The following is a 25,862-nucleotide window of genomic DNA, read 5'->3' as shown; positions in this document are numbered from 1 at the left end:
CCAATTCTTTCACACCTGTATATGCTTTTTGATGCTGAAAAATCAAGTTTACAGACTCCTTAACTAGAGGAAAAGCAAACCATTTATTAGAAACATAAGTACTTTTGCTGTGGCAGTGAAAACAGATAAAAAGGGAAGAACAGTCTCTGTGGAACAGTGGTGGGTGGGTAGGCTGGTGCCTCAGGACAAAATGGCATGTCTCATGAAATAGCTGACCTTTAAAATAAAGCTAGCCGAAGACAGAAGCAGGTAGGAGAAGGAAGAGAAACCATAAGATTTGAAGAGTATTTAAGCAATATATTATTTGAACAGAATGTTCAAAAAATCAGTATATAACATATATACACATATGGACAAATCTCTAAGAGTACAACATTGGTAGAAGCCATTTTCAAAAGTGACGAACTTTCTTATAGAAGCTGGATGTGTAAAAGCATTTATGAAGTTAAGACTCCAAGCTTGTTCCCCCAGAATAGGACTCGCTTATTTTTTTTCCATGCAATCATGTATGTAGGCAAGTGACCACATAAAGAAATACTTAAAGAGTTAACTGGATAGTATATGGCAACAGATAGCGATCATTTCTGGCTTATCACAAGAATCACTGTGGTTCACTCTGGGTACTGCCCGCTTTACACTAACGTTTCAGCATACAGTCATACTCAATCCTGAAGCAAAAATAAACAGGGCTTCATGTGTGAATTGGACCCGAGACATGGGATGGAGAGAATGATTAGCATCCCTTCAGTCTAGCATTGAAGCTCCTCTTCTGTTTCTGGGAGTCGAGTGCTCACAGCGGAACTCTGAGCACTGGCATGGGCAGCAGAATTGAGAACCTCCTCAAAACTTCCTCCGGTATGGCTCACACCTCCAACTTTTGTCTGAAAGGGAATGAGCAAGGGCAGTCAGTAACTAACATTCTGCTAAACAATTTGCCTCAATTTTCTTTTTCATTCTCAAGCCAAATAAACGCTTAGGACTATTATAACTCAAGGGGCTCTGTAACCTCAGTTGCGAAGAATGTTAATTCCATGTTGTCTTTTGTTTCCTCAGCTCTCAAGGTAGCAGATTATAACTATAGCGTTAACTAAAGGCAAGGGTGGTAATGAATGTTTAAAATGGTTCCCTTTGTACTAGATGCTAGAAGTCAGTGCCAGATTGAGAATAATGTATTGATATGTACTGACTTCCACAAAAAAGGTAAGAGGCAAGCTTAAAATGAAATGTTGAATATGAAACAGCAGCAATTTGCCCAAGGTTAACTTCCAAATATACATTCTGTTCTGTGTAATTTGACTCAAACCATAATAAATCTATATTGTTCTTTACATGCGGGAAATCGCTCAGTTTATGAGTAAACTAAATGCCATGCCAGCTTGGAATTCAGCTGGTTATCAGTAACATGGGAGAAGACAGCAAAGCTAGTTGGTTAGGTGCTCAGATAAAATAAAAGTTGGTATATGACGCTGTGGAGCTTTGCACTATTTAAGTATTTGATTCTGATAAAGGCTGGATGAACTCTTGACAGCTTGACAAGTTGTATTGAAAAAGCAAGGGGATTTCAGAGCATGAACTTAGTGCAGTCCATCTTGCCTTTGGCACAAGTGCTAGCGGTGACCAAGCTGGCAATATTTTTTTTATTCTCTTAGGCTGTATCTGCACCATATTTGTCACATTTAATCAGATTTAATCTTGTCCCCCTATCTCCCAGACGACATTTCATGATCACAGACATTTACTTACTCTTAAATATGCTTAACTTCTCAACTCAGGCCAGTATCTTTTATAAGCCTGCTTAATTTTTAAAAGTTATTTTGTTTAAAATAATCTTTTCAATTAGGAAAAATATTTCCTGAGTAGAATCTTTATTTTCAGTAAGCATAAAAGGTGGGTTATTAGCAAATGGCAGCAGCTGTGGAAATTCCTTCATCTTCCTTGGTGGTCTTATCATTGTTTGGTTTTACATCTTTTTACAGATGGTTTTACATCTTTTTACAGATAAATAATCACAACTGACAAAGAACAAACATGCACTACCAAGCCAATGCTCATATTATATGTGAACAAAATATTTTGAGAAGTGTGGGAGGCCCAAGTATCTATACTCATAGAAATTAGATTAATCTATGCCTCCTTAGCCTTGACTGATAAACATGAGCCCAAACAGGAAAGTCTTAGTGCTTCTGGAATGAGTTTTGGCTTCACCCTTCAGGAGAAGGCGGCTTCACAATGTGACACAGCTACCAATGATAGGTTTTTGTACCATGTTGCCGTGGTACAATCATGAAGCTGCTCTACTGATCTTAAAGCTCATGATGCAACAAAGAATAGGAAGTTATTTCTTAGGTACACACAGCTTAAAGGGAACACTGGTTTCTGCTGCACTGATGATGTACAAATATGCGCAGAAAATTCCCTGGAAGTGTAGGAACAATCAAGGGTTCATTTTAGGATAAGGTTTGGACTACTCTGGCTTCAGTTATTTTCAGTGACACACCACAAAAATTAGCTAGTCTGGTCAAAACCCTTCCCTCGATTCTAATCCATACCTTAAGGCTTGTGACAGTGGTCTCAACCTTTTCTTCAAAGGATTTGAATGTAGGAGAATTCCTAGAATAAGGTATAACAAAGAATAACATGATAGTCTTACGCTTGTTCATGTCCTTAAATGCTTCTGGATGTTTGCAGGATTGGGTTCTGATAACAATGGCTTGTGATGCCATCTCTGGCTTCTAATTACCACCAAGCTAAGGGTCAAACCAGCTGCAACATTATTTGGTCATGTGTGTGTTTAATGAATAGCCAGTGTGTGGATACCCGAGCCATATTGGGATCACAGTTTAAGCTTCAAGTCTTAGGTCATGCTATGATCCAATGGAAATCAGGCACAAGAAGGCTTGATCCTGATTAGGATACCTTGGGGAAAAGGGTTAAAGCAACCCATGGTCTTAATCTGGTTAAAAAACAGCCAGCATGGGAGGCCTTAAACAGCCACCATACAAGGCCATGTGACATTTGGCCCTAACTAAGGAGGTGTTTTTTTAAAACTACAGACATGTGGGAATGGATCATATGCCCTTCATATTACTTCACATTAACTAACGTGACACCTGTTTACCTTTCTGATAAGCTACAACGTCCTTTCTGTGACAGGGCTTTCTAGGGAGCACAACAATTACTCCAACTTGCCTCCCAGCCAAGGAGAAAGGACTCTGGTTAGGAAGGAGAAGGTAGACCTGACCCTCCATTTCCTACCATCCAAGCAAAGTGGCTCATAGCCATAACTGTCTGCCAGCTGGGGCAACTCACAAATGAAAACAGTGGCAAAGCTTATTTGGAAATATATTTCAGTGAAATCTATGAGAATGTGGATTGGGAATCTGACTACTCACACGTGAACAACAGAGAATGGTCAATGGTGCCGCATTTGAATTTCCTACTTTCTGTATGAAGAACACTTGAACTAGAAGGCAGATCCCAAAGGGTTATGACAATTTAAAATTCAGTACTAAAAACAAATTACTGTCACAGTAATAGTGTGAAGCCTGAAAACACACATTCAAAGGTCAGGATAAGAAGGTGATGTGGAACTTTTACCTCATAGCAGGCATACTTATGGAATGGCGAATAGAGTAGCTGTAATTGAAAAACATGGAAGAGAGAAAACAAAACTTTATAATATGACAAATACAAATAAAATCACAATTGCTGGCTAATTTAGTTTTTAAGTAAGAATTTCTGGCACTCTTACGTCCTGGAAAAAAGCAATCCTGAAACTTGCTAAATTAAGATGTGCATCTGTTAAAAAGCCTGAATCAAGACTCAAACAATCAGCCTGCTTTGTACATGGGTGGCACAGTTGCAACTGAAAAATGTTTCCATCTGATGGCTATAACTTGAGTAGCCATTTTACCTACTCACCTAATGGACTGTTCCTAACATGAGATGTCTGGACATCACCAGTCAACAAACTGAGAATGCAAGAGTGTGGGTGGGTGAGAAGGGAGGGCACAGACGGCAGTATTTCCAGTAGTGGAAGAGAGTGGGTACTTGCAGATCAATATTTATTGTGGAACTTGTACTTCCCAGTGATTAAACCTGGAAGTCTTCAATTAATCATAGTTTCCTATTTTGTTTGGAACAAACTAGAATCTTCAACCACATTTTGAAGTTGTTTTAAAAATCTTGGCTTGTTCCAGTTTGGATGCAATGCAATTGAAGATTTCCAGATTTAATCACAGTGCACTGGGAAAGGCGATGGCAATGGGTTGATGTGTAGGCACAAGAATCTTCCATAGGATAAATAATAAAGATTGTGGATATTATTATTTATTGAATTTATATACTGCCCTATAGCCAGGGGTCTTAGGGCGGTTCACAGATCAAACTTTGGGATTCAAACAATTCATTAAATTAATTATTGTTCTACGATAATGCCCACTCTTGGAGAAACAATCAAAAAACAATTTTACTGAATGTTTAGTCCTTATGTTTCAATCTTGAGTGGTGAAGGGAGGATTGTTGTTTGGTAGAAATGCATTTTGAAAGCCTCCATTATGGGAAATTTGGTTTAATCTAATCAGGAGTGCATTAACAACATTCTGAATTCTATCCAAGGTTTTCTTCAGGGTCTTCAGCAATTTCTTCACTGCCTAATTAAACTATAAAATCAAGATGTCCCGGTTGAAATAATTCAAGTTTCTAATCTTGGACCACAAATGGAGGAAATCATGCTGTGTCCTTTTCCATAAAACAGACTATGCCAAATGCAGCAGCAACATGCATTTATCTTACCCAAGTGAATGTGACCTGGAACAGCAGCATAAGGAAAAAATTAAGAAGAGTTAAGCACTGGTATAATTACAGATCTCACCCCCACCCCCAAAATCCTGAACATGGAACACTCAACATCAAGCACATTTTAAATGTTTAAATTTAGCTAAGTTGCTAACTGTTCATGCTCTCTTTGGAAACCTGTGAAGTTTGTAAATGTTGAGCTTGCTTCCACAACAAGTAACCAGCTGCAATTTCAAATTGGTTTGAAGATAAGCACATAATCCAGTTTGAAAACTAGCCCACCAAAGAGCTGTGTCAATTAAGCATGAGATTCTAAGCAATCTGTGTTTGTTACTGAAGCATTCGTTTCAGGCACAATGGCATTCAGACAGAACAACATAACATGAGTAGCCCTGACTCACGACTGCCTTAAGAGAACGGGATAGAACATCTATGTATTATCCATTAAAACTAAATTAATACCAAAAGAAGAGTGGTCAGAAGGCCAAATAATGATCATTTCTTTTAAAATAAAAAATGCAAGTGGGAAGAGGGAGTAGAAGCTTCAAATAATTACAGTCCCTGGACTTCTGCGTTTCAGCTCTATCAAATCAATTGGAACAGATGCAACTTAATGGTAGTGGGACCAGTTACTTGCAGCTGATAAAATCGTATTACAGAGCAAAATTAAACACAAGGGTCAGTTAGAAACACTGGGAATTGTTTATTGTATGAAGAGCAATTGATCAAGTACTGCTGCTGTGAAACAGATAAGAGAATCTCTTTTTTTGGTAAATATTTTTTTATGAATTTTCAATAAAATCCTCCAATTAAGGTACGAGAATCTCAAGCAAACTCCATTTTAATGAACGGAAGTTCAGTAGCAGCCCCTGGTGGACCACAAGCCTGGATAATGTAATACAACTGAATGTGCTAACTGGAGAAACAACCCAAAAGGCAAAAAACCTTGCTAATTTAAATTAGATCAACTGAATTCTCTGATGATGCAAGCTCAGTCAAGTCCTGAACTTGGTTGCTACGTAAATATCGTGCCATCAAATCTTGTAAATTGTCTTCCACTTTTACTGTTGATTTTTTATATGTTACTAAAAAGCATATTCCTTTTCTAGACATACAACATTATAGAGCTGTTCTCTTGATACCTTTATTCAGTACTGTAATGAAACAGAGAGACATGGAAGGTACAGGTGACATTTGGCAAGTGGCAGCGTACCATGGCGAGCATAAAACTGGTTGGTCTTCATTAACCTGTCTAGGGATTAGAATTCTACCACACATCAGGGGCATAGTAAAATATAAACTATAACCACCCAATGAATTCTGCACTCCCATTTTTCAGCTGTAGTGGGAACTACACATGCAAAGAGGGACTGTGTAATTCCCAGTGCTGGAGCTCCGCATCTAGCACTCATAGTTGTATATGCTATTCCAGATACCGATTTTATAAAATTCTAGATACGGATTATTGCGAAGAGAAGGCGGCTGTTTTGGTTTTAATAATGTATGTACTTCCTGAGTACATGAGTTGCCATGTCCCAGGCCTGATTAGCACTCTTCATCAGGTTTTATAACAAGATGCTCCAATGGATGAAGACCCCAGCCTGAGGGCTTGGCATTAAATAAAATGTACACCCTGTATAATTCACATACACATAACTGCAATTCTGTGCACATTTGTTTGGCAGTAAGCCCCACTGAACTGAGTTAACATGCAGAGCACTGCACTACAGAATATTAAGCAATTGTTTGCTTCTACATTTTAAGTACTATAGATAGTATTTAGCACCTTTTTTTACTTCAAATATTAGTGAGCAATTATCTCAATGTTTGTACATGTGGCACAGCTCAAACTTAAAGACAAAGCATTGCTCTGTAGGACCACAGCATCTAAACACTTAACGAAGTTAAGAAAGTTAAGAAACACTAATCAATTCAACATAATAAGAAATAGCTTCTGCCCTGAATTTATCTTTTAATTCCCAGGCTGATAACCAAGCTGCAATCAGCCCTCCAGCTTTCCTGCAGAATGAGGCTGGCACACAAATGCCTTCCAAACTACTGTGGACATTTCCCTTACAGGAAACAGAAAATAATCCCCTTTAAAAAGCAAGTGTTATGCCTAAATCAGTAACTGTTATTGTCAAGAAGCTCTTCAGTGATCAAGCAACTTATTAATGCAGTACGCTTAGACAATACAACATTTCTGATCTAGCCCTGTTTGCAATTTCTTCCTATTTTATTACTGCAAGGGGTATTCAAACATGAAATAAGCATTTTAAACTATTCGTACAAGAGAAAAATGATTCATAAAAAAATGTTACACTCTAGCTTTTAGTCTATAGGGAAAAATAAATATCCTAACGTCACATTCCTGGGTTTTTTGCTTATGTGCATGGGTGTGTGTTTGTGGTGGTATTGAATAGACAAAAAGATTCTCTGTAGTACCTACCAAGTACCAAAGATTTGTGCTAACCAAAGTAAAACTTAAAATGACATGGAAGCAAAGGGTAATTCGTCAATGTACACACTGTGTACAAACAGCACCTCAGCATCTTATTCACTCATTATTTATATGGCACCATCAGTACACATTATTATGCATTACAGCAGTATTCTTCAACCTTGGGTCCTCAAATGAGTTTGGACTACAACTCCCATCATCTCCGACCACGGGCTAAGCTGGTCTATTGGGGATGATGGGAGTAAGTCCAATAACATCTAGGGACCCTATGTCGAAGAAGAGTATACACAGATAAATTATCTACACCCCAAAGAGCAAGCAGTCAGAAGAGAAAGGAGGAAAAGAGGGGACAAGGCTAGGACAAGGTCAGCAAGGGACAACACAAGCAAATGTAGTTCATAACTGGTTTTCCTTCAGTTGAGGATGAAGGTGTTAGAAATGGCAACACACTATTCAATTAAATAGAACACTGAGTCACTTGCACCTGTAATTACAGAAACCCTAGGAATTCTCTCCCAATTCCTTTAAAGTCATAACGAGGCTTTCCAATGAAGTCAGTGAAAAGAGGCCAAACTAGGTGTAACTTACGGTAAATCAGGATTAGAATTTGCTATTTTTTCTTTTCTTAGCTAATGACCCCAAGGCATTCAGAAGATTGGTGGTTCTGTGGAAGAATGTGTTTAAGCTTTTATCCTGTACCCTCCTACCCTCTTTCCCAATGTAAATCCCTCTATACCACAAATTTGCTGTTAGTTCCAGCAAGTGAGGAAGCAGACACAGTTGCCTTGCTCCCTTGAAAGCAGGGAGATCCTTGCTACCCTACAAAGGGAATAATCAGCAATTGCTTCTTCCTCCAGAAGATTACATTTTGGGAATGAATACTTTGAATCTCTGAACTAATCTACCTTTCCTTGTGTAGAGTCAATGAAGGGAGATACGGATGGTTTGACAAAAATCTTTATTAACGTTCCTTGGGAAATTGATAGAACAGTAAAGTTGCTTTATTTGTGTTTCAAGAATAGCTTTGAGGCACGCTTCACTCTTCAAAACATTTCTCTCTCCAAGATCCCCGTTCATGAAAAGAATTAGGGGGATGCAATTGTTGTATCCCTGCTGATGTATTTTATGGCATTATTTAGAAGATGGAATTCCAACGTGTAATCTCCCTGGTTTCTCTGGTAATGTGCCAGGATTTAAATCAGGAATACAGCTTAATAAGCTATCATTTAGTTCCTTTGTGATAAAGAGGAAAAAGTCGCCTTAGCCAGGATTCAATGTAAATCTTGCAATGCTGGGAATTAAAGAACTGTGGGAGGGTGGGATTTAATTTTCTCCCAGAAATTAAATCAAAACGTCTGTACCTCATATCCCCAAACTTCTTGCTGATGACTGTTCCGACATTGCTGAAAGCTGCTGTTGCCTTTTGACCTGCTTGACTCAGAGTCTCTTGTGTCTTCTTGTATCTAAGAATTAACAATTATTACAGTGTAAGCAAGTACCCTTTAAGTTCAGGCATTTGCTTCTCATACTGTTCAAATCAGAAATCCATCAGAACTGTGACTGCTGTACATTGAAATCATCTGCAGGAACAGCACAAGAGAAGGCGGTGGTTTTAAAATAGCTTACCAAATGCTAATATTCATATATGGGAGTTAACTGTATTTTATATGGCCCAAACACAAACTACTTTAGCCATAGCAGAGAAATTGGTAGAAATAAAATAATAATAATGTCAGGATGTACCCAGAATTGCCAGGGAATATACAACAGGAAAAGACAAGTCTCCAACATTAAAAGTACTTTGCTGCATATTTCTCTCTAAAGTTTGTTCCTATTATAGTTAGTTAATACATTTTTATACTGTAAGCCACCCTGGGACCTTATGGTAAAGGGCAGGCAATAAATAATAATCATAATCGCTACTACTACTACTATTAAACCTGTGAAGAAGCATTCAAAATATTTTTACCCTTCTACAGTCTGATGAGTGAGAATGTTGAGAAAAATTCTACTACTGCATTTTGCGTAATATTTAGGATGGCTCCAAGATACACAGAATGTTCAATGCCTCCCACCAGCCAGCACTGGTAGTCTGCCATTGGCTTACCAATGCCTGTGCTGGTGTGCTTTGCAGTTCTAAGCAGGAAGAAAAAACATGAAATTTGGTGACCAAGGACTCTGTCCCAGTTGTGCACCTTGCTGTTCACAGAAGTGATGGATCACAAGTTGTGCAGAGTGTTGGAATTTTGATCAAGGAAACCCGGTTCAAATCCTCACAAAGCCATTACACTCAATGGTCGGTCACTGGTAAACTGCTATCTCACAGCCTTACCTACTTCAGAGTTGCAGGGACAAAATGTACCAGAGCTCCGCGGAGGAAGGTGGGGACACAACTGTAATATGTAGGCAAATAATGATAAGCCATTTCAGTAATTTTGCAACACTGCAATTATTATTCTAGGGTTCCTTGATAGTATCTAGACCACAGGTGCTTATCCAAAATGGTTTTGCTGTTTCTAACAGTCAGATAATGCAAAGAATGCTTTGGCCACAATCCTCTTAAATATGCACATGGCTGATTTATGCAACATGCTTTGACTTGCTATGCCTGCATTCTTCATCAGGGTTGCTAAGCTTTTTAAAATTCAGAGGCTACCTATTCAGCTACTAATCTATTTGCTGAGTGTGCATTTTCACAGTTCACTTTCTCTTCTGCCTGGAGATATATATCTAAGGTACTAGTCTTTAAAAAATGCCATTAATAATATATTGTTCATATTTTCATTACTACTGTGAAATAATAAATAAACAGAATGGCATTCAAAAAATAACTATTCAGATTTGCACATGCAGCTGGTACAACCATCACAGTAGAAACCAATGAACAAATGTTACTGCTTATTTTCTTTAAGCCAGTTCAGGAATTTTTTCTATTATTAGAATGAAGACGACTGCAACTAAAGTTCTCTCTCTGTTGAGTTCTTTTCCTTGTGCAAAATAGTCAGCTGAATTTTATTCAGGTTAGATGCAATGAAATCAGTGGACATAATTGTGTTCTTTAATTCCAGTGGGTCCACACTGCATAAAACTTAGTTGAATGCTGTACCATGCATAGTTTCCATCCTTGGAAGGGCTCCAGTGTGCTGTGACCAATATATCTTTATGTCTGTTGTGAATAGAAAGAATGCCAGCTCCATCATGTCAGCAGTGACCATCATGAACGCTGGATTTATGGTAGCATGGGCAGTTCCTCTGCACAGAGCACCCAACTGAGGAGACACTAATTGTTATAGTAACAACAACAACGTCATTTCTGTGGTGTGTGTGTGTGTGTGCACACCAAATTTTGTCCTCACTCAGGGTGCCATATTAGCAAAGTCTGCCCCTGCCATCATCCACACAAAGTAGTTCAACAACAATGGCCACCATGTTAACATGGTGGTGTCCTACTGTTTACATGCTGCTAGTGCAGTTATTTTAGAAAAGAGCCACTTCCGCTTGTCGTAAGCATACAAAGCATGGTGGCTGCAGAGTCCATTGCACATCAGGATACCTTCACACAGCCCACTTCTCTGTGTTGACTGCAAAAAAAAAAAAAAGGCATCTGAACCATTCATAAAAAAGCAAAGGAAGTCAGGTGGCAAGAAAATAAAAATCATGTATGCTACCTGTAGAATAAAGCATGCAAAGTGACCCCTTGAAGGTGCATTTAAATAGAGTTCAAATTACTGGAGACAGCAATGGCAATAACAAAATGGTTTTTGACTAAATGTACTGAATTATTTGCCACGTGTGTATTCCATATCATCTCCAAAGAGTTCAGGGTGGCACATTAACTGGCTTTCAGTTTTATCTTCAGCAAGGATGGGGACAAAGGCAATGCAGTGAGCTTCAAAGCCCAATGGGAGTTGGAACATAGGTCACTTTAAACAAAGTCCAATACATTAACCATTGCACCATGCTGCTTTCATAATGAGAGAAGTACAAAGGAAAAGGGTGTGCAGAAGGTTTTTACTTACGCAGTTGTAGTTTGCACATCATGCCAGCCCTTGCTGAAGTTCTGTTTCAGTTCATTCATCAGGTTGATGCCAAGCTTTTGTTTTATTTCCACAAGATGCTTCTCTTTTGCTGCCAACACTTGTCGCAAAGTTGCAATTTCATCTTCAAGCTTAATAGAATTAACAGACGAAAAGTCTGCATTATTCCTCTTCATGATAAACGTAAAATGGTTTTAGGTGAAACAACTTCTTCAAGTACAAAAATGCCATGGTATTTGAATCTTTAGACCTAATAAAGTGGCGTCAAAATAATCTCACATGTATTTCATTGCTTTTCTCATTGACCTATGGACTACCAAAATCTACAAATAAAAGACAGAAATGGCCAGGCCAGAAAACAAGTTAGGAGCAATGTGTTTGCCTGCTCATTTCTGGATTTATTAGCCATAATGGCTCAAACTGAAAGTTTGTCAGGCAATGAGCTGCACAATGCCATGGACAAGGATCTGTATGTACATATGTACTGAACAGATGGTTAGGAAGTAATTTGTGCCTTTAAGGAGAGGCAGTGTATGTAAAATAAAAATGGCTCCCATCAGTATAACCCAGAAGAGACAGAAAAAGCAGCCTAGTTAAAAAACATGCTGGCAAAGAGAAAGCTATTTTCTTTGTGTCATTATAATAAAACCAATTAAGTTAAATATAGCCTTACATTTCATCTGATTATGTAAAGCAGAATAGTCAGGTTGTAAATTGGAAGGGCTTGGGTGGGTACAACAGTCACTTCACGTTGTTTTTACTGGACTTGGAAAAACTGATTAGTCCCAGTTTAAAGAAATAAACATCTTCAGCTACTTTTCTATTATTGCAAATGTCTCATTAAATGAAACATTGCGGTGGATTATACAACGTTTAGTTTCATTTTCAAATTGTAATTCTCCAAGGTAGTGTCTTCAGAGACATATTTATCTTATGATGTGAAAAATATTAATTCCATACACAGATAGGCCTTTCTGGACTGGGCTATTTTTAACAGAATTTGGATGAGCAACTTTGCTGTCATTTGGGTATTAAGTGCAATTTATACATATGAATATTAAGTTGCAGAACCTACGTTTTCATGGAGAACTAACTGCACAGAAGGTATCAGCTATATACACAGCAATAAGTTATAAATTATCTCCCCTCAGAAGCTACTACATTTTGAATTATATGAATTATATGTTGAATTATATGTTCCTTAACATACATGAACACTTAACATTCACTGTACACTTTTGGATTATTCAAGAAACAATACAATTGGGAAAATGCAGTTGGGAACTGCAATACAATTGGGAAGTGGGGAATCATGGCTTTGGGGAAAATCTTAAGATGGGAATGTGACAGTTCTAAGGCTTTTAAGGCAATGATACAGGGAAATATTTTCAAAGGCACTGAAAACCAGTAGGCAAACTACTCCCATTGGAAGAACAGCAGCCACTACAAATAGAATGATTTCATTAGAGCTCCAGAAACTTAGTAAATTCTGAAAAATTCGAAGCATTTCAAAATGCAAATCCCCAATGCATTTCCTTTGAACAATGTAATTATATACCATTTGAATGCTGTGAACAATTTAGGACAGTCTTGTGATCTGAGCTGACCTAGATTCCATTAACTGCTGTGACTACAAACAATACGTATTGTGGGATGTGCCTGGAGGATGAAGGCCTTAACCTCTGCTCACATCACTGAAAGGGAAAGACTGGGGGACAAAGACTTACAAAAGTGAAACACAAAATAATTTATGCCTGCTTTTATGACTCCAAAAGGGGTGTGGAGACATAAAAATGAAAGAACAAATACATTATTTTCAAAGTATTACTGTATATTAATCAAAGAAACCTCATTTGTATATTTTGAACTGATGAGTTTAATGTTATTTTATTGATCACATTTATATCCAACCTCTTTCTTCAAATAACTCGAGTGACATACGTGGAAACACGGAAACACTCCATTTTATTCTATTAAACAAACTGTATGACAGAAAAAACTGATACATGAAAGTTGCCCAAAGCACTTCATGGCTGGACGGGGCACCCCAAATTTTGGCACACTATCCATTCTATTGCATTGGTTATGTTCTCAATGAATCCATATGCAAGAATGCTCCTGTTTAAGGTAAAGAACTACCTGGCTAGTTATTGCCCTGCCTCCAATTACATTTTATTAGAAAAAGTTTGAACTCTGCTCAATCCATGCAGGAACCACTTCACACATATGGTGGTAAGGCATACAGTCATGGTATTGGTAAGAAATTCATGCAATTGCTTTTATAGCAATGTGCCCAAGGAGAATTGCATGGGAAAAGATTGGCATCAGCTGTGATTTCCAAAACCAGCCCTTGGTTTAAGATGACAGATTCAGGAGACAAAGAATGTTACCTTGACAAGTTCAGCTTTTAATTCTTCTTGCTCTTCTTCAGAAATCATGTTGGTAAAATCAACATCAGTGACCATGTCTTCATCTACTTCATGTAATACTTGCCTTTCCAACAGACCTTTGAAAGTAAGATGACAAGTTTCAGGGATTTTTTTTCCTAGATAGGAAATGCAAACTTGTTAAAACAAAACAAAATGCCTTATGCTTGTTCAAATCTCCTTTAAATCTTTTTTCTGAATTAGTAAGGATCTTAACAAGGAGGGACCATCATGTAGAAGAATAGCAAATGCTTTGTGTGCAGAATGAGTCAGATTTGATAGCTAATTAACAGGTGATTAGGTTCCAGAGGTGGAAAAGACCTCTCCTTGACAATTTGGAAATCCATTGCTAGCTTCAGCACTGCTACTGCCATTTTCAGCAAGCGACTCAGCACCAAATCATAAAACAAAGCAAAAGAACAGAAGCAAAACAAACAAAAAACCCAGAGCAGCCAACGTCTAAATATTTAGCAACCTGAAATAATGTATATGAGATACACACACACACTCAAACAGCAACAAAAACATCAGTTTATGTCAATTGTACTGAAAAGATGTAAAATTAGGTCTGATTATCAAAATATTTTTGGGGACTTCTTTATTTGATCCACAATGACTCTTTATTCCCACTTTAGAATATGTACAAGGGAAAACAGTTATGTACATCAGATGACATATGAATGCCAAATCCTAACTTGCAGAATATGAGAGTGCAATTGCCCTCCTGTCCCACTTGCAGGCTTCTGCTAGGCATCTGTTTGGGCACTGTAAGAACAGAATGCTGGACTAGATGGGCTCTTCTTTTGATCCAAGTGGATTATCACACATAGCTCACGGCATGTGCACACCAGTCTTTTGTTTCCAGAAAGGCCATTTCAAGTCACAGCACAATCCATTTGCACCCTGTCCTCTACGCTCCATGGACAAGACCTAAAAGCTGCAATCTATTTTCTTTTGTACATAAAATATACTTGAATGATGTACCTAGCCTCTTAGCTTCACATGGCGTTTCCATTTACAACTTGTCATAAGAAGGAATATTCTCTTTAAACAGACCTGTGTAAACTGAACATAGAATTTGTTCTATACTCATATTCTTACTCCCCCTTCAAAATATGCTGCTAAGCAACAAGCAGCCCAGTTCCCAAATGTTGCCATCTGCGTGTATATTTATTGTCTTGACCTAACAGAAATAAGAATGTCATAAGGACACCATAGCACCAATTTAGATGTATTGGTATTCCTAATATCCATAAAATGCAGTCCTAACACACAAAATATGATTCTTTTTATCCTTGTAGCAATCTATACCTTCCGTTTCCATTTAAGATTTCTGTAATTTCACCACCTTGAAAGTAAATACAGCCACTTTTCCCTGTTGTTATTCTATCAGTACCAGCAAGCTGAAATCCATTTTCTGTCAAATGGACCAATGATCATGTCCAGCTGGAAACTGAGCTAAATATTTTTAGTTATTTGTTCCTTGTAAAAATGAACCAATAAGACAGATGAGGCGCGTCCCCAACTGATCCACCCCTACAAATAAATAATCTCTAGACATTCCTATATAAACCCTCGAAAACTGCAGATGACATTTGTTCAAACCCAATGAAGGTGTATTATTATTATTATTTGTGTACTGCCCTTCATCCATAGATCTTAGGGCAGTTCACAACATAAAAATGCAAGATAAAACATACGGAATACATAATAAAAACAAAAAACCAATTATCGCCTTCCCACAAATACATTTAAAAGGCCACAGAATGCAAATTAGTCAAAGGCCTGGTTATAGAGAAACATTTTTGCCTGGCACCAAAATATATGCAATGAAGACACCAGATAAGCCTCCTTGGGGGCATTTCACAAATGGGGAGCTACTGTGGAAAACACTCATTCTCATGTTGCCACCCCCGGATCTCTCGTAGGAGAGGCACACGAGGAAGGGCATCAGATGATGATCACAGGGTCCAAATCAATTCATATGATGAAAGACAGTCCTTGAAGTATTGTGGCCCTGAGTCATTTAGGGCTTTATAGGTCAAAACCAGCACTTTGAACTGGGCCAAGAAACTAATTGGCAGCCAGTGCAGTCGGGTCAGGATCGGTGAAACCGTCTTGCCCCGATGAGCAACCTGGCCACCAAATTCTGCACCAGCTGAAGTTTCCGAACTGGCTTCAAAGGGAGCCCCAAGCACAGTGCATTACAGCAATCTAACCTAGAGGTTACCAGAGCCTAGATGACAGAAGTTATGCTGTCCCTGTCCAGATATGAGCACAGCTGATGGAAGGCCATGGAGCCTCAAGTGACAACAAAGGATTCAGAAGTACTCCCAAGCTATGTACTGGCTTCTTCAGAGGGAGCTGTCCCATCAAGAGCAACACTCTGGATATACCCTTGATAGCTCCCAGAAATCAAATGAGCCATAATACAGTATTCCCCAAATTTGAAAAGTCTTCTTTTATGAAGTCGTCTTTTGTCCCCCAAATCCCCAGAATTGTCTTCAGTATAACATAAATATGCTTCTCTGCAGCTTTATACCAAGGCAGCTCTTCTGTTGCTCAGTTTCAGAAAACTTAATAAAAGGCATCCATATGTCACAGTGCAAACCTTTCTAACCTTCCTCTTGCAAGCAACAGATCAGATGCATTTCTTTGAAATGCATGACATTATGCCTAAATAGCTTTTTATGCAGCTATTTATTTCATAATAATTAGATTCCAGTAGGAAGTACAATATGTAAATGGATGGCAAACAGGAAGCACTTAGTACAAAACACTACATTCATTTCACACTTACTAAGACATATGGCATTTACTGGAATCTAATGCTCACATTTTTTGGCCAAATTATGTTGCGAAAATTAAGGTGCACATTATATTCAATGGCAAATTTACATTCGCCAGCAAATACATTTTTTGGTTTCAAGGTTCTGAAAACTGAGGTGTGCGTTAGATTTGATGGCGCATTAGACTCAAGTAAATACAGTATTTCTAGGATCTAGGACTGGCAACATGTTTCAAAGCCTAGATGCTAGGCCCAGATATTTATGCACCTGATCAATTGAGGGCTCAAGATTTTTCAAGTTCTACTGTTATGATATTGCTTCATTAATGTATTTTAATACAATGATGACATATGGATAACCTAGACCCTCTAGATCTGCTGCAGTGTTGATTCTAAAGAACATACATGCCACAGAAGGAAAGGAGATGCCTGGACTGAGTATAACAGATCATCATCAACATCATCATCATCCCTATGATGAGAACAAAACTCCCTCTAAAGCCGACAACACTGTGAGGGGCAAAATAGAATCAATACCCTTGCTGATCACAGCAGACAGTGCCACAGTACTTCTAAAGCCAACATGGCTCCCATCAGGTGGAATGGATCTCTGAGTGGCCCAATCCTTCTAAGAGGGTATCAGTATAGTTACAGCATTGTTTCAGTGATGCTGCTAATATTCCCCCTAACAGATGACCATATTCTAAATGGCACAAGACTTCAATCCTTTTAAATACCTTGGAGTAGGACAATAGAGTTTACCCATCACTGTGACAATGTGATGGGGGGGGGGGGGAATCTCTCCAGAGCTCCAAAAATGCCAGCAGGAAAACCTGTCTAGGTTTGAAACAATATGTCAAGCACAAGTACTGTGCTGCCACTTTTCATTATCCAGTATTTTCAAGCCCATAAATAATTCTGTGCCTCCCAATAATCATGCCTGCACCAGCCACAACTTGCAAGACCTCATACTTGATCCCAATCTAAAGAAACTCAATTCATACCACCACATGCCAGTCTTTTTATCTGGACTATTTGGGAAGGTAAACGAAGCAACGAAGCAGGCAGGCTCTTCCTTTCTCAGCAGCAAGCTAACTTTTGGAGAGTGTAGAGATGTAAAAAAGATCCTCCTATCCCCCCTTAATCACATATATTGGAAAATAAGCAAGTGGAATAGATTCCTTCTTTGGTATGCCTTTTCGCTAACCACCATCATAACTGGAAGATGTGATAAGCTAAACTAGAAAATAAATTTCAGTGCATCAGCCTTGGAAGCACCATCAAGAATGCAAGCCCACCTCCCAGGAAAAGAAATTGCACATGTGTGGAATCAGTGATTTATGGATTGTGACCCTCCTGATTACAGAAAAGAAACTGTTTGCTAGGAAATCCTTTATCTTTGAACTTATTTCTTGCTCTCCTATTTAGTTGTAACTGAGGGGAAAAGGACTGCCATCTAGCCTTTTACCATGACATTTGTATTCTGTCCTTCTCCAAAGAGTTAAAGGTTGCATAGATCTAATTTTTATCTTCACACCAACCCTGTGAGACAGGTGTGGCTGAGTGCATATTTAGCCGTAGGATTTCTACAGCTAAGCACCACACTGACTTTCAATTCACATTAACTCATATTACTTTAGATTGATGAAACTATGGAAAGATATTTGCACAATTAATTAGTTACGGTAGAAATTTCCTCCTCTTGAATGTAGTCATAAAAAACAGCAATTGCTCCAATGATCTTAACTCGTGCTTACAGGCATTGCCTAACTATGTCACAAACCTAAAGGATTTTAATAGACATGTTGTATATATTTTAGAAAATACAGTGAGAAGTTCTAGGGTGCATGGGGTAGTTCAATTAGAGACATACTGTAAAATGTCAGGTTCAAATTATCCATGAAGTACAGCACATGCTGACCCAGCTAACATATGTTTCTCTGTTGATGCCTGATCTACATTTCTATTTCTCTCCATCACATGTACAACCTTCTTTATCATCAGCTTGTGCACCTAATTAATTCAGACCTTATGACAACTTAAATGGCACATCAAGTGCATTCAAAAGAAACAACACAGAAAGAAACTTTGGAAATTACAGGAGTTCTCTGTTTCCTCCCAAACAGCTGCTTGATTATGGGTAGTTGCCAAATGCTCTCACATTTGCTTAATTATTTTAGTTAAAATGCCACCCTTCAGCAATATGTACTCAAGCCAACTGAACAATATCATTTCTTTACAGGCAGTGCATAGACTTATTATACTTCTTTCCCGCTGCTTAAACTAATATTTGAAGTCAATAGTTCTTTAAAAGCAAATTGCCATTGCTTTGTTGATTAACTGGTAGAGTGGTGTTGCGCAAATTGGGGGAAGTAATGCTACTGAAAATATTCTATTTCAGGACAACGCCATTAATCCAGGGCCCTGAGTGATACAGAGGTTCTAGTCTGAACAATGGTTCCATTAGGCCTAGAGATGTTAACTGTACCGTAGTTAACAGATGTTAAGCGGAACAGATGAACTTAGAAAGGAATACTGGACTATTGTCATAATTCACACTTTTTCAGAGATTGAGGATACTTTGCATTAGGCTGCTTCTGCTCTCAGTTCTAGGATAGGGCCAATAAAATGTTAGCAAATGTGACAATCTCCCTGACAGTGGAAGAACTCTTACCCAAACCCACAGATAAGAGGAAACAAGAAAGTTATTCATAAAACACAGATACTGGAATCTTCACATCAACTCTATAAAAAGAGGAAAGAAAGGCTGATGGCAGAGAATGACAATCTTTATGATTCTCAATAAAGTAAAACAATCTTCTCCTTTTGGATTTGTCAAAACACTTGTTCAATTCTGGTCCTTTTCCTTTTTGGTTGTAGGGTTAACTGGCATTCCTAATACTTATCCAGTGTGCTTGATTCGTATTTTGTGGTTTTGCTATTCTATATTGTTTTGGTTGAGTAATTGTGTTTTATTATACCTTTTTATATAATTATTTTGTATTAGGAAGTGCTGTTTGTATTTGTTAATACTTATTGTTGAGCCACTTTGAGCTGAACTTGGCCGTTGGAAAAGTAGCATACAAATATTAACAACCATTACAATTAACTCTACTCTAAAAATTAAAAAAGAGCAGCTAGTCATAGACTACCCTGTCAACCAAGGGAAAAGTAAACTCTCCAAGTTGAGAAAAGGAATGGAGATAGAGGGAAAGCTCCAGCTAAAACCTTACTACTTGATAAATGAGACTCCCAAAGTGCTTTAAATATAAGCTGCATAACAACAAATACAAGAAAGCAAATATCTAAACCCTAAGTTTTGTCCTATATTTGCTGGCATATCAGAATGCCTGGGAAATATTTCTATTCTCTCTGTTATAGAAAATGTGGAACAAAGAACAAAACTCTTGGTTCAAACTGATTTTTAAGTAAAGTATATGCTGACATAATTAATAATGCACAAAGTGGTTCAACATTTCTTCCCCAAAATGACTGCTTGATTTGGGACAATCAAATTTTGGCTGAATAAACTAGGAAGTGCCCAAGCCGCATGCACCCGCACCACTTCACTCTGCATGCTCCTTTATCCTTCACTTCTTTTTTCATGCAAGTGACAAAATAAACTTGCAAGTACCAATTAAACAGAGCTTCCTGTTCATGTCCAAACTGTGAACTACAATTAACAGCTTCCAAACAAGCCTTAAAGTTGGCTTCTGATTTTAGCTTGTTTGGATGCAATTAATCAGGATTCCTGGCAGGGCCATCTTAAGCATATCCAGCACCGTGATGCAAAGATCCCTCCGGCGGCCCCCCTCCCGTTTCCAGCAGTTGTCAACCTTTTTTTAGGGGTAGAACCCCAAAGTTACTGACCTTTTTTAGGGAAGGTTCCCCAGAGTTGTTGACTTTTTGATCATTGCAGTGGGCTGGACTAGATGACCCTTGGGTCCCTTCCAACTTTACAATTCTAAGATTTAATAAAAGGTCCTTACAATATAATGCATTTAGTCCCATATGATTAAGCAATTAAAAATAAATGTGTCCCCCAACCCTGAAAATAATGCACTCAGATAAACTGGTTTGTGCAGATCTTTTTGGGTAAGATACTTCGGTCATAATAACAGGCTACATCCAGCTAAAACCTACTTAGGGCAGACCCTTTGAAATTAATGTTTGGATTTTTAATTCATTTCAGTGAGTCTACTCTGAGTAGGACTAGCATCTGAGGCAACAATATTATACAGTGGAACCTCGGCTTGTGAACATGATCCGTGTGGGAGGCATGTTCGCAACCCACAGCGCCTCGTATGCGCACACGCGGGTCACGATTTGGCGCTTCTGCGCATGCACAAGTGCCAAAACCCGGAAGTAACCTGTTCTGGTACTTCCGGGTTTAGCGCGGTGCACAACCCGAAAACATGTAACCTGAAGCTTCTGTAACCCAAGGTACCACTGTATAGTAATAACCAACAGAAGCATTCTCGGCACTGTAAAAATATATAAGCTTACAAATTGAGCACCGGTTCTTCCCAAAGTTACATAAATGGTTATGTTAAAAATAATCATCAGGGGATATAGTATTTTTTGGGGGGGGGCAGGGAGCCAAATGACAGTTAGTCCAGCCAAGTCAATGGAGGGAGCCTCCCTCAGACTCTAGAGCTAGACAGTATGGCCACAGATGCAGATTGGTCTAGTTTGGCTCCAAGTACAACAGGCCTATCAAATCTGACATGGCGATAACTAGGATATTTGTGAGATTGAGATATGAACGAATTCAAATTACATGCTGCAGCTCATCAGCTCTTAATATATTCCCAGTTGTCTTTTGTGGTGAAGAATTTAATTCTTCAGAATATTATTGATGAATTCCATTTACAAAATGGGAAGCAAGCCAAAAATGGGGGGAAACGCATTATGCTGCAATCCAAGCTAGAATTATTAGACAAGCCAAGAACTGCAGTTCAAACCCTTTCATTTTGTTTAATCAGCTTCTTTAAACCACTAAACAAAGGGTTCAAGGAGCATGCCTGTTATTTGAAAATGCTTGTTCCCTGTGTGGGTACCAAACAATACACCAGCCTTTTCTTCCCCTCATAACCTTTTCACAACAACAAAAAATCAAATACCCCTTTACAGGCCCCACAGAATAAATAATAATATGTAGAAAGCATGTAAGCAGCACAGGCACTACATGTATTCTGGGTAATCCCTCAAAATAAGGTTTAACTGCTAAGTCCTTTTGCCAACACTATAAGGGAGGTGAACAGAGAGTGCTCTGGCCTTTGATGCCCATTTAGATCTACAATTAATAATTAAATGCCACACACGGAGTAAAACTGCAGATAAGAGTGTGCTGTGCGGTCAGTCAAAAGCTTCTCCCAGGCTCACATCTGTTAAATAGGAAAGCAAGTTATAGCAGAGCATTTATACACTAATCTGACAATATTTGAGGGAAGGCTGTGCATGAAGCTATCACAGGGCAGGAATGTAGAAAATGGCTCTTGGGGCTAGGGGCTAAAGGGTTTGAACTGGTGCACGCAGTTACGGTTTTGCAGCGATCATCCATAGGTTGCTGCCCATCTGCCACTCTTCTTACGTTTGAATTCCATCTTATGGTATGAAAGTGTGTGTGCTTAGGCTACAATCATATGTACATAAAACTCACTACACACAGGAAGGTGCTGGGGCAACATTGTGCTTGTGTAGATGCACGTAACTGGGATTTACAATTGACAGTGGCTCTACGTGCTGACCATTTCTTCAACTATACATACATCTATACACCATGTACAGATTATTGCTCAATTCATTGTACTCAGCTGAGTGCAATGGAGCTTAGACAGCAATCCTAACCAGTGAAGATATGAAGGGACAACTCTCCTGTGTAAGACAAGTTGCAACCTAACTGCATCTAGTGGGGGTGGGGGAGTGACAATATAATTCATTTGCTGCCTGTCTTATGAGATGAATTTCGTTACTCCTGCATTTTTGATATTGTAAGTTTATTTTATGTATTTGTTGATGTATTACTTAACACCTTACTCTCTAAGTGGTGCACAGTAACATTGAAATGACAACAACAAAAATCAGTTAAAAACAAAAACCATAAAATGCCTGCTGAAATAAAAAAGGTCTTCCTTAGGCATTACACCAAGATCTGTGGATGAAACTCACAAATGAGTTAGGATACAGTTTGCCCTCTATACCAGCATAACTTGCACTGGAGAGTTGCCCCCTAGCCAGCAGGAACAGATATGCCAGGGTGGCAAGGCAAATCAGACCTCATTGACCTGAGCTGGCAGGGGTGTGTGTTAGAATGGCCAAAGCTGTACTGATGCCCAGCCCTGCTGGCCTCCTACTGCCTACAGAATGATGCAAGCATCACCCTGCTGGCACACATCCTTACCCTTCTGTCCACAAGCAGAGCCCAAAAGTGGGGGGGCAGTGAAGGGACAGGACTAAGCTAGCTTGGTATCTGAGCCAGGCCTGTTGGCTGAACCAGCTGCAAGCTAGTGCAACCATCTGTCTGTCCCTCCCCTTCTGCCTAGGCTGCTGTGAGCACAGGGCGAGAGATGCCAAGGCAGCCCCACCTCCACACTGTTTTAAAGTCATTTATACTGGGTTCAGGCCAGCTGAGCTGTGGGGCGGTGGGGATTTGTCACATCCTGACCTAACCTATCCCAACTGGCCTATCTGGGAGTTAAGATTCCATCAATACTCCTAGAAAAATAAACATAGAATTGAGGTGTGGAACAGAGCCCAATTACATTCAGATCAGTGTTTGAAACTCCCATTGTTCTAGGCGCATTTTGTGACAGGGAATGTCATTAGTGCGGGCAGTTTCTGAATTCTGGGAGCAGTACAGTGGTACCTCGGGTTAAGAACTTAATTCATTCTGGAGGTCTGTTCTTAACCTGAAACTGTTCTTAACCTGAGGTACCACTTTAGCTAATGGGGCCTCCTGCCGCCACTGCGCGATTTCTGTTCTCATCCTGAAGCAAAGTTCTTAACCCGAGGTACTATTTCTGGGTTAGCAGAGTCTGTAACCTGAAGCGTCTGTAACCCGAAGTACCACTGTACTTTAATTTCAGATTAAAACTGCAGAATGGAAGGAAAGTAGGACCTTTTTCTGCCACCCCAATTCCAGCTACTCTGAAGATTGGAGAAGAGACCTTCTTAAGAATATTAGGGGAAGGACTAGACCATGTGAAAAATAAACATAATATTTTAGCTGCAGTTCATTCATTTCCAGCTTTGTACTCTTTTTATAAAAATGTGCACCTAGACATTCCGTTGTTGCGCCCATAATCTTAAATGGGTTATTATGCGCCCATAAATGGCTTAAGGTGCCATTTAGCTCCTAGCTTTCATAGCTCAGTTTCTAACACTGATTCAGATGATTAACAAAGACAAGTAATGGTGAATTTTAAAGAACACCGCTTGCATTGTTCTTGAGACAAATTACTAGCATATATATTTAATCAACAAGGAGGATCTAAAATTTTATTCCTGTGATAAGGCAGTTGGAAGAGGTTTATGCACATTTCTCCCTCAAGAAAATGAAATCAAACATTTTCAGATAAGTTAATGAGATGGAAGAGTGCTTCTTTTCACTTAAAAATACAAGGTAGAGAACATTCCGCTGTGATTACTAGGCCTAGAAACAACTCAGCAGTGTGCATGCGACTGACCGAGTCATAAGAAGAGGATTATACTTTCCACTGTGAGGACAGAGGTCATTAAGAAGCAAATGCTGCATGGAAAAGCTCTAATTTTACTAGATATTCCTTTAATAGCAAACATTTTAATGCTACCCATATCGAGCTGAAATGCATGAAATCTGCCATAAATCTGATGTGTACATAGACACAGCAAACAGAGAAAACTATTGGTTAGGAATAAGGTTTATGGAGCAGTAGATTTTTAGGCAGTATTACAACAGTATATTTGCTTTGAATTGCCAAGCTTGTTATGCTGCAATCCAAGCAAAGCCCTAGGGAGATAATACTGCAATAACCCTCGTGGAAAGATGGTTTATATATCAACCAGATGATCATTAGCAAAATAAAACTTCAGAAGGTATTGTGAAAGCTGTTTCATCCTCAAAGCCCATGAGAGCCTTTAATTAAACTAAATATTTATTGCTTTCACTACATTCGGAGTCAACAAAGAAACTTTCGTTCTGTGAGCGACAGGTAACCAGCACTCCTATCCCAGGAAGAGGACAAAAAATGTTAGTGGAAAATGCAAGTGTGGAGTTGTTGCTGTTGTTGCTGTTTTAGTGTACAAAAAGGGTGCGTTTTAAAAACACATTACTGAAACATTATACACTAAGTGCAAGGAGGAGGATAAAGAATGACAATAGAATTATTACTGGCTCAGGGTGGTGGTGAATGGATCTTGCTTGGAAAGTAACTGGGATGGCAGCTTAAACAATGCATGCTTACATGGGAATGTATTCTACTGAACACAATGGGACTCAACTTCAGGATTGTGCTCCACAGCACACAACATGCAAGCATGTCACACACTAAAACAGTCCAGTTATTTGGCTTATCAGATTGCACTTTATGAGAAATAAGTGGAGTGGAGGGGGGCGGGCGATTTTCCTGGTTTCTCTTAAGGTTCAAAAGTGGCAGTTTGTTAAGGGACAAGAAGAGAACCGGCCATTCAAGGTGGTCAGCTGTGTTTTGATTCTCAGATAACAGCTCCGACTTCAGCGAATCACAGCAGAGCAAGATACCTTTGCTCGAAGCACTCAGAAATGTACCTTGAGAATATATATATATAGCATCCATAACTCTACCGATCCACAGGAAAGAAATAACAGTGGACCTCACACTTTCCATAGAAAATTCATCAAATTTTGCCATGCGGGTCTCTTCAAAACTTTTTCTACCTCCCATCATGCAGAATGAGGGTGGGGTGTGGATACCAAAACATACCCCCACACTCCAATATATAGATATACAGCATAGATACATCACCGAGCGCGAAGCTGAGAGGGGAAAGGAGAGCGGAGAGATACCCCTTCCAGAAAGGAACCGGCGTGCGCGCCTTTCCGAACCGCTTGGCCGCCGAAGGAACTGACCTTCCTCCGCCTGCGCTTCCATTTCCCCCTTCAGGGCCCTCTGGGATCCGCTGCTTCGGCTGGGGAGAGACTCGCTGCGGCCCCTCGAGCGCTGCGCCGCTTCCCGCGCTTCGCGACTGTTGCTCCAGCTAATCGCCAGCCGCTACCGGCTCGCGCTCGCTCGGCTCCCTTCCCTCTCGCTCGCGCGCGGGGAGGCGCTTCGATACAGCGCCACCTGCAGGCCCGCTTCCCGCCCAGCACCCACGCGCCCGCCCGCCCGCCCGCC

At 39.4% G+C, this 25,862-nt stretch overlaps 2 protein-coding genes across 5 annotated transcripts in view; one reads left to right on the top strand and one right to left on the bottom strand.

The window, feature by feature from the left end:
- The window catches only part of HDDC2 (HD domain containing 2), a 33,793-nt gene extending 10,176 nt beyond the window's left edge, over positions 1-23,617 (top strand). The window contains exon 6 of one of the 2 annotated variants that reach the window (XM_083606214.1): positions 23,598-23,617. In XM_083606214.1, the coding sequence (XP_083462340.1) occupies positions 23,598-23,602 (5 nt within the window). In that variant the 3' untranslated portion in view covers positions 23,603-23,617. Of the gene's footprint in view, positions 1-1,053; positions 1,329-23,597 lie in introns of those variants that run through there. The other variant, XM_083606210.1, reaches the window with a different exon arrangement.
- On the bottom strand, positions 65-25,788 carry TPD52L1 (TPD52 like 1). 3 transcript variants are annotated; one of them, XM_083606206.1, is made up of 8 exons: positions 25,598-25,778; positions 13,686-13,801; positions 11,278-11,426; positions 8,620-8,721; positions 4,795-4,809; positions 3,598-3,636; positions 2,550-2,610; positions 65-881 (listed from the first exon to the last, which is right to left on the bottom strand). In XM_083606206.1, exons 1-8 carry the CDS (start codon positions 25,617-25,619, stop codon positions 750-752), a joined length of 636 nt encoding a protein of 211 aa, XP_083462332.1. In that variant the 5' UTR covers positions 25,620-25,778; the 3' UTR covers positions 65-749. The 3 variants fall into 3 exon arrangements, with proteins under 3 accessions (XP_083462332.1, XP_083462334.1, XP_083462333.1); XM_083606208.1 differs by lacking the exon at positions 25,598-25,778 and adding an exon at positions 25,494-25,516; XM_083606207.1 differs by lacking the exon at positions 4,795-4,809 and having other exon boundaries at positions 25,598-25,788.
- Positions 25,789-25,862: the final 74 nt, after the last annotated feature.

Source organism: Podarcis filfolensis (assembly GCF_964270895.1).
Source record: "Podarcis filfolensis genome assembly, chromosome: 3".
In the NCBI taxonomy this organism is placed as follows: Eukaryota; Metazoa; Chordata; class Lepidosauria; order Squamata; family Lacertidae; genus Podarcis; species Podarcis filfolensis.
The sequence above is the reverse complement of the archived record's forward strand: the minus strand, read 5'-3'. Positions and strand labels throughout refer to the sequence as shown.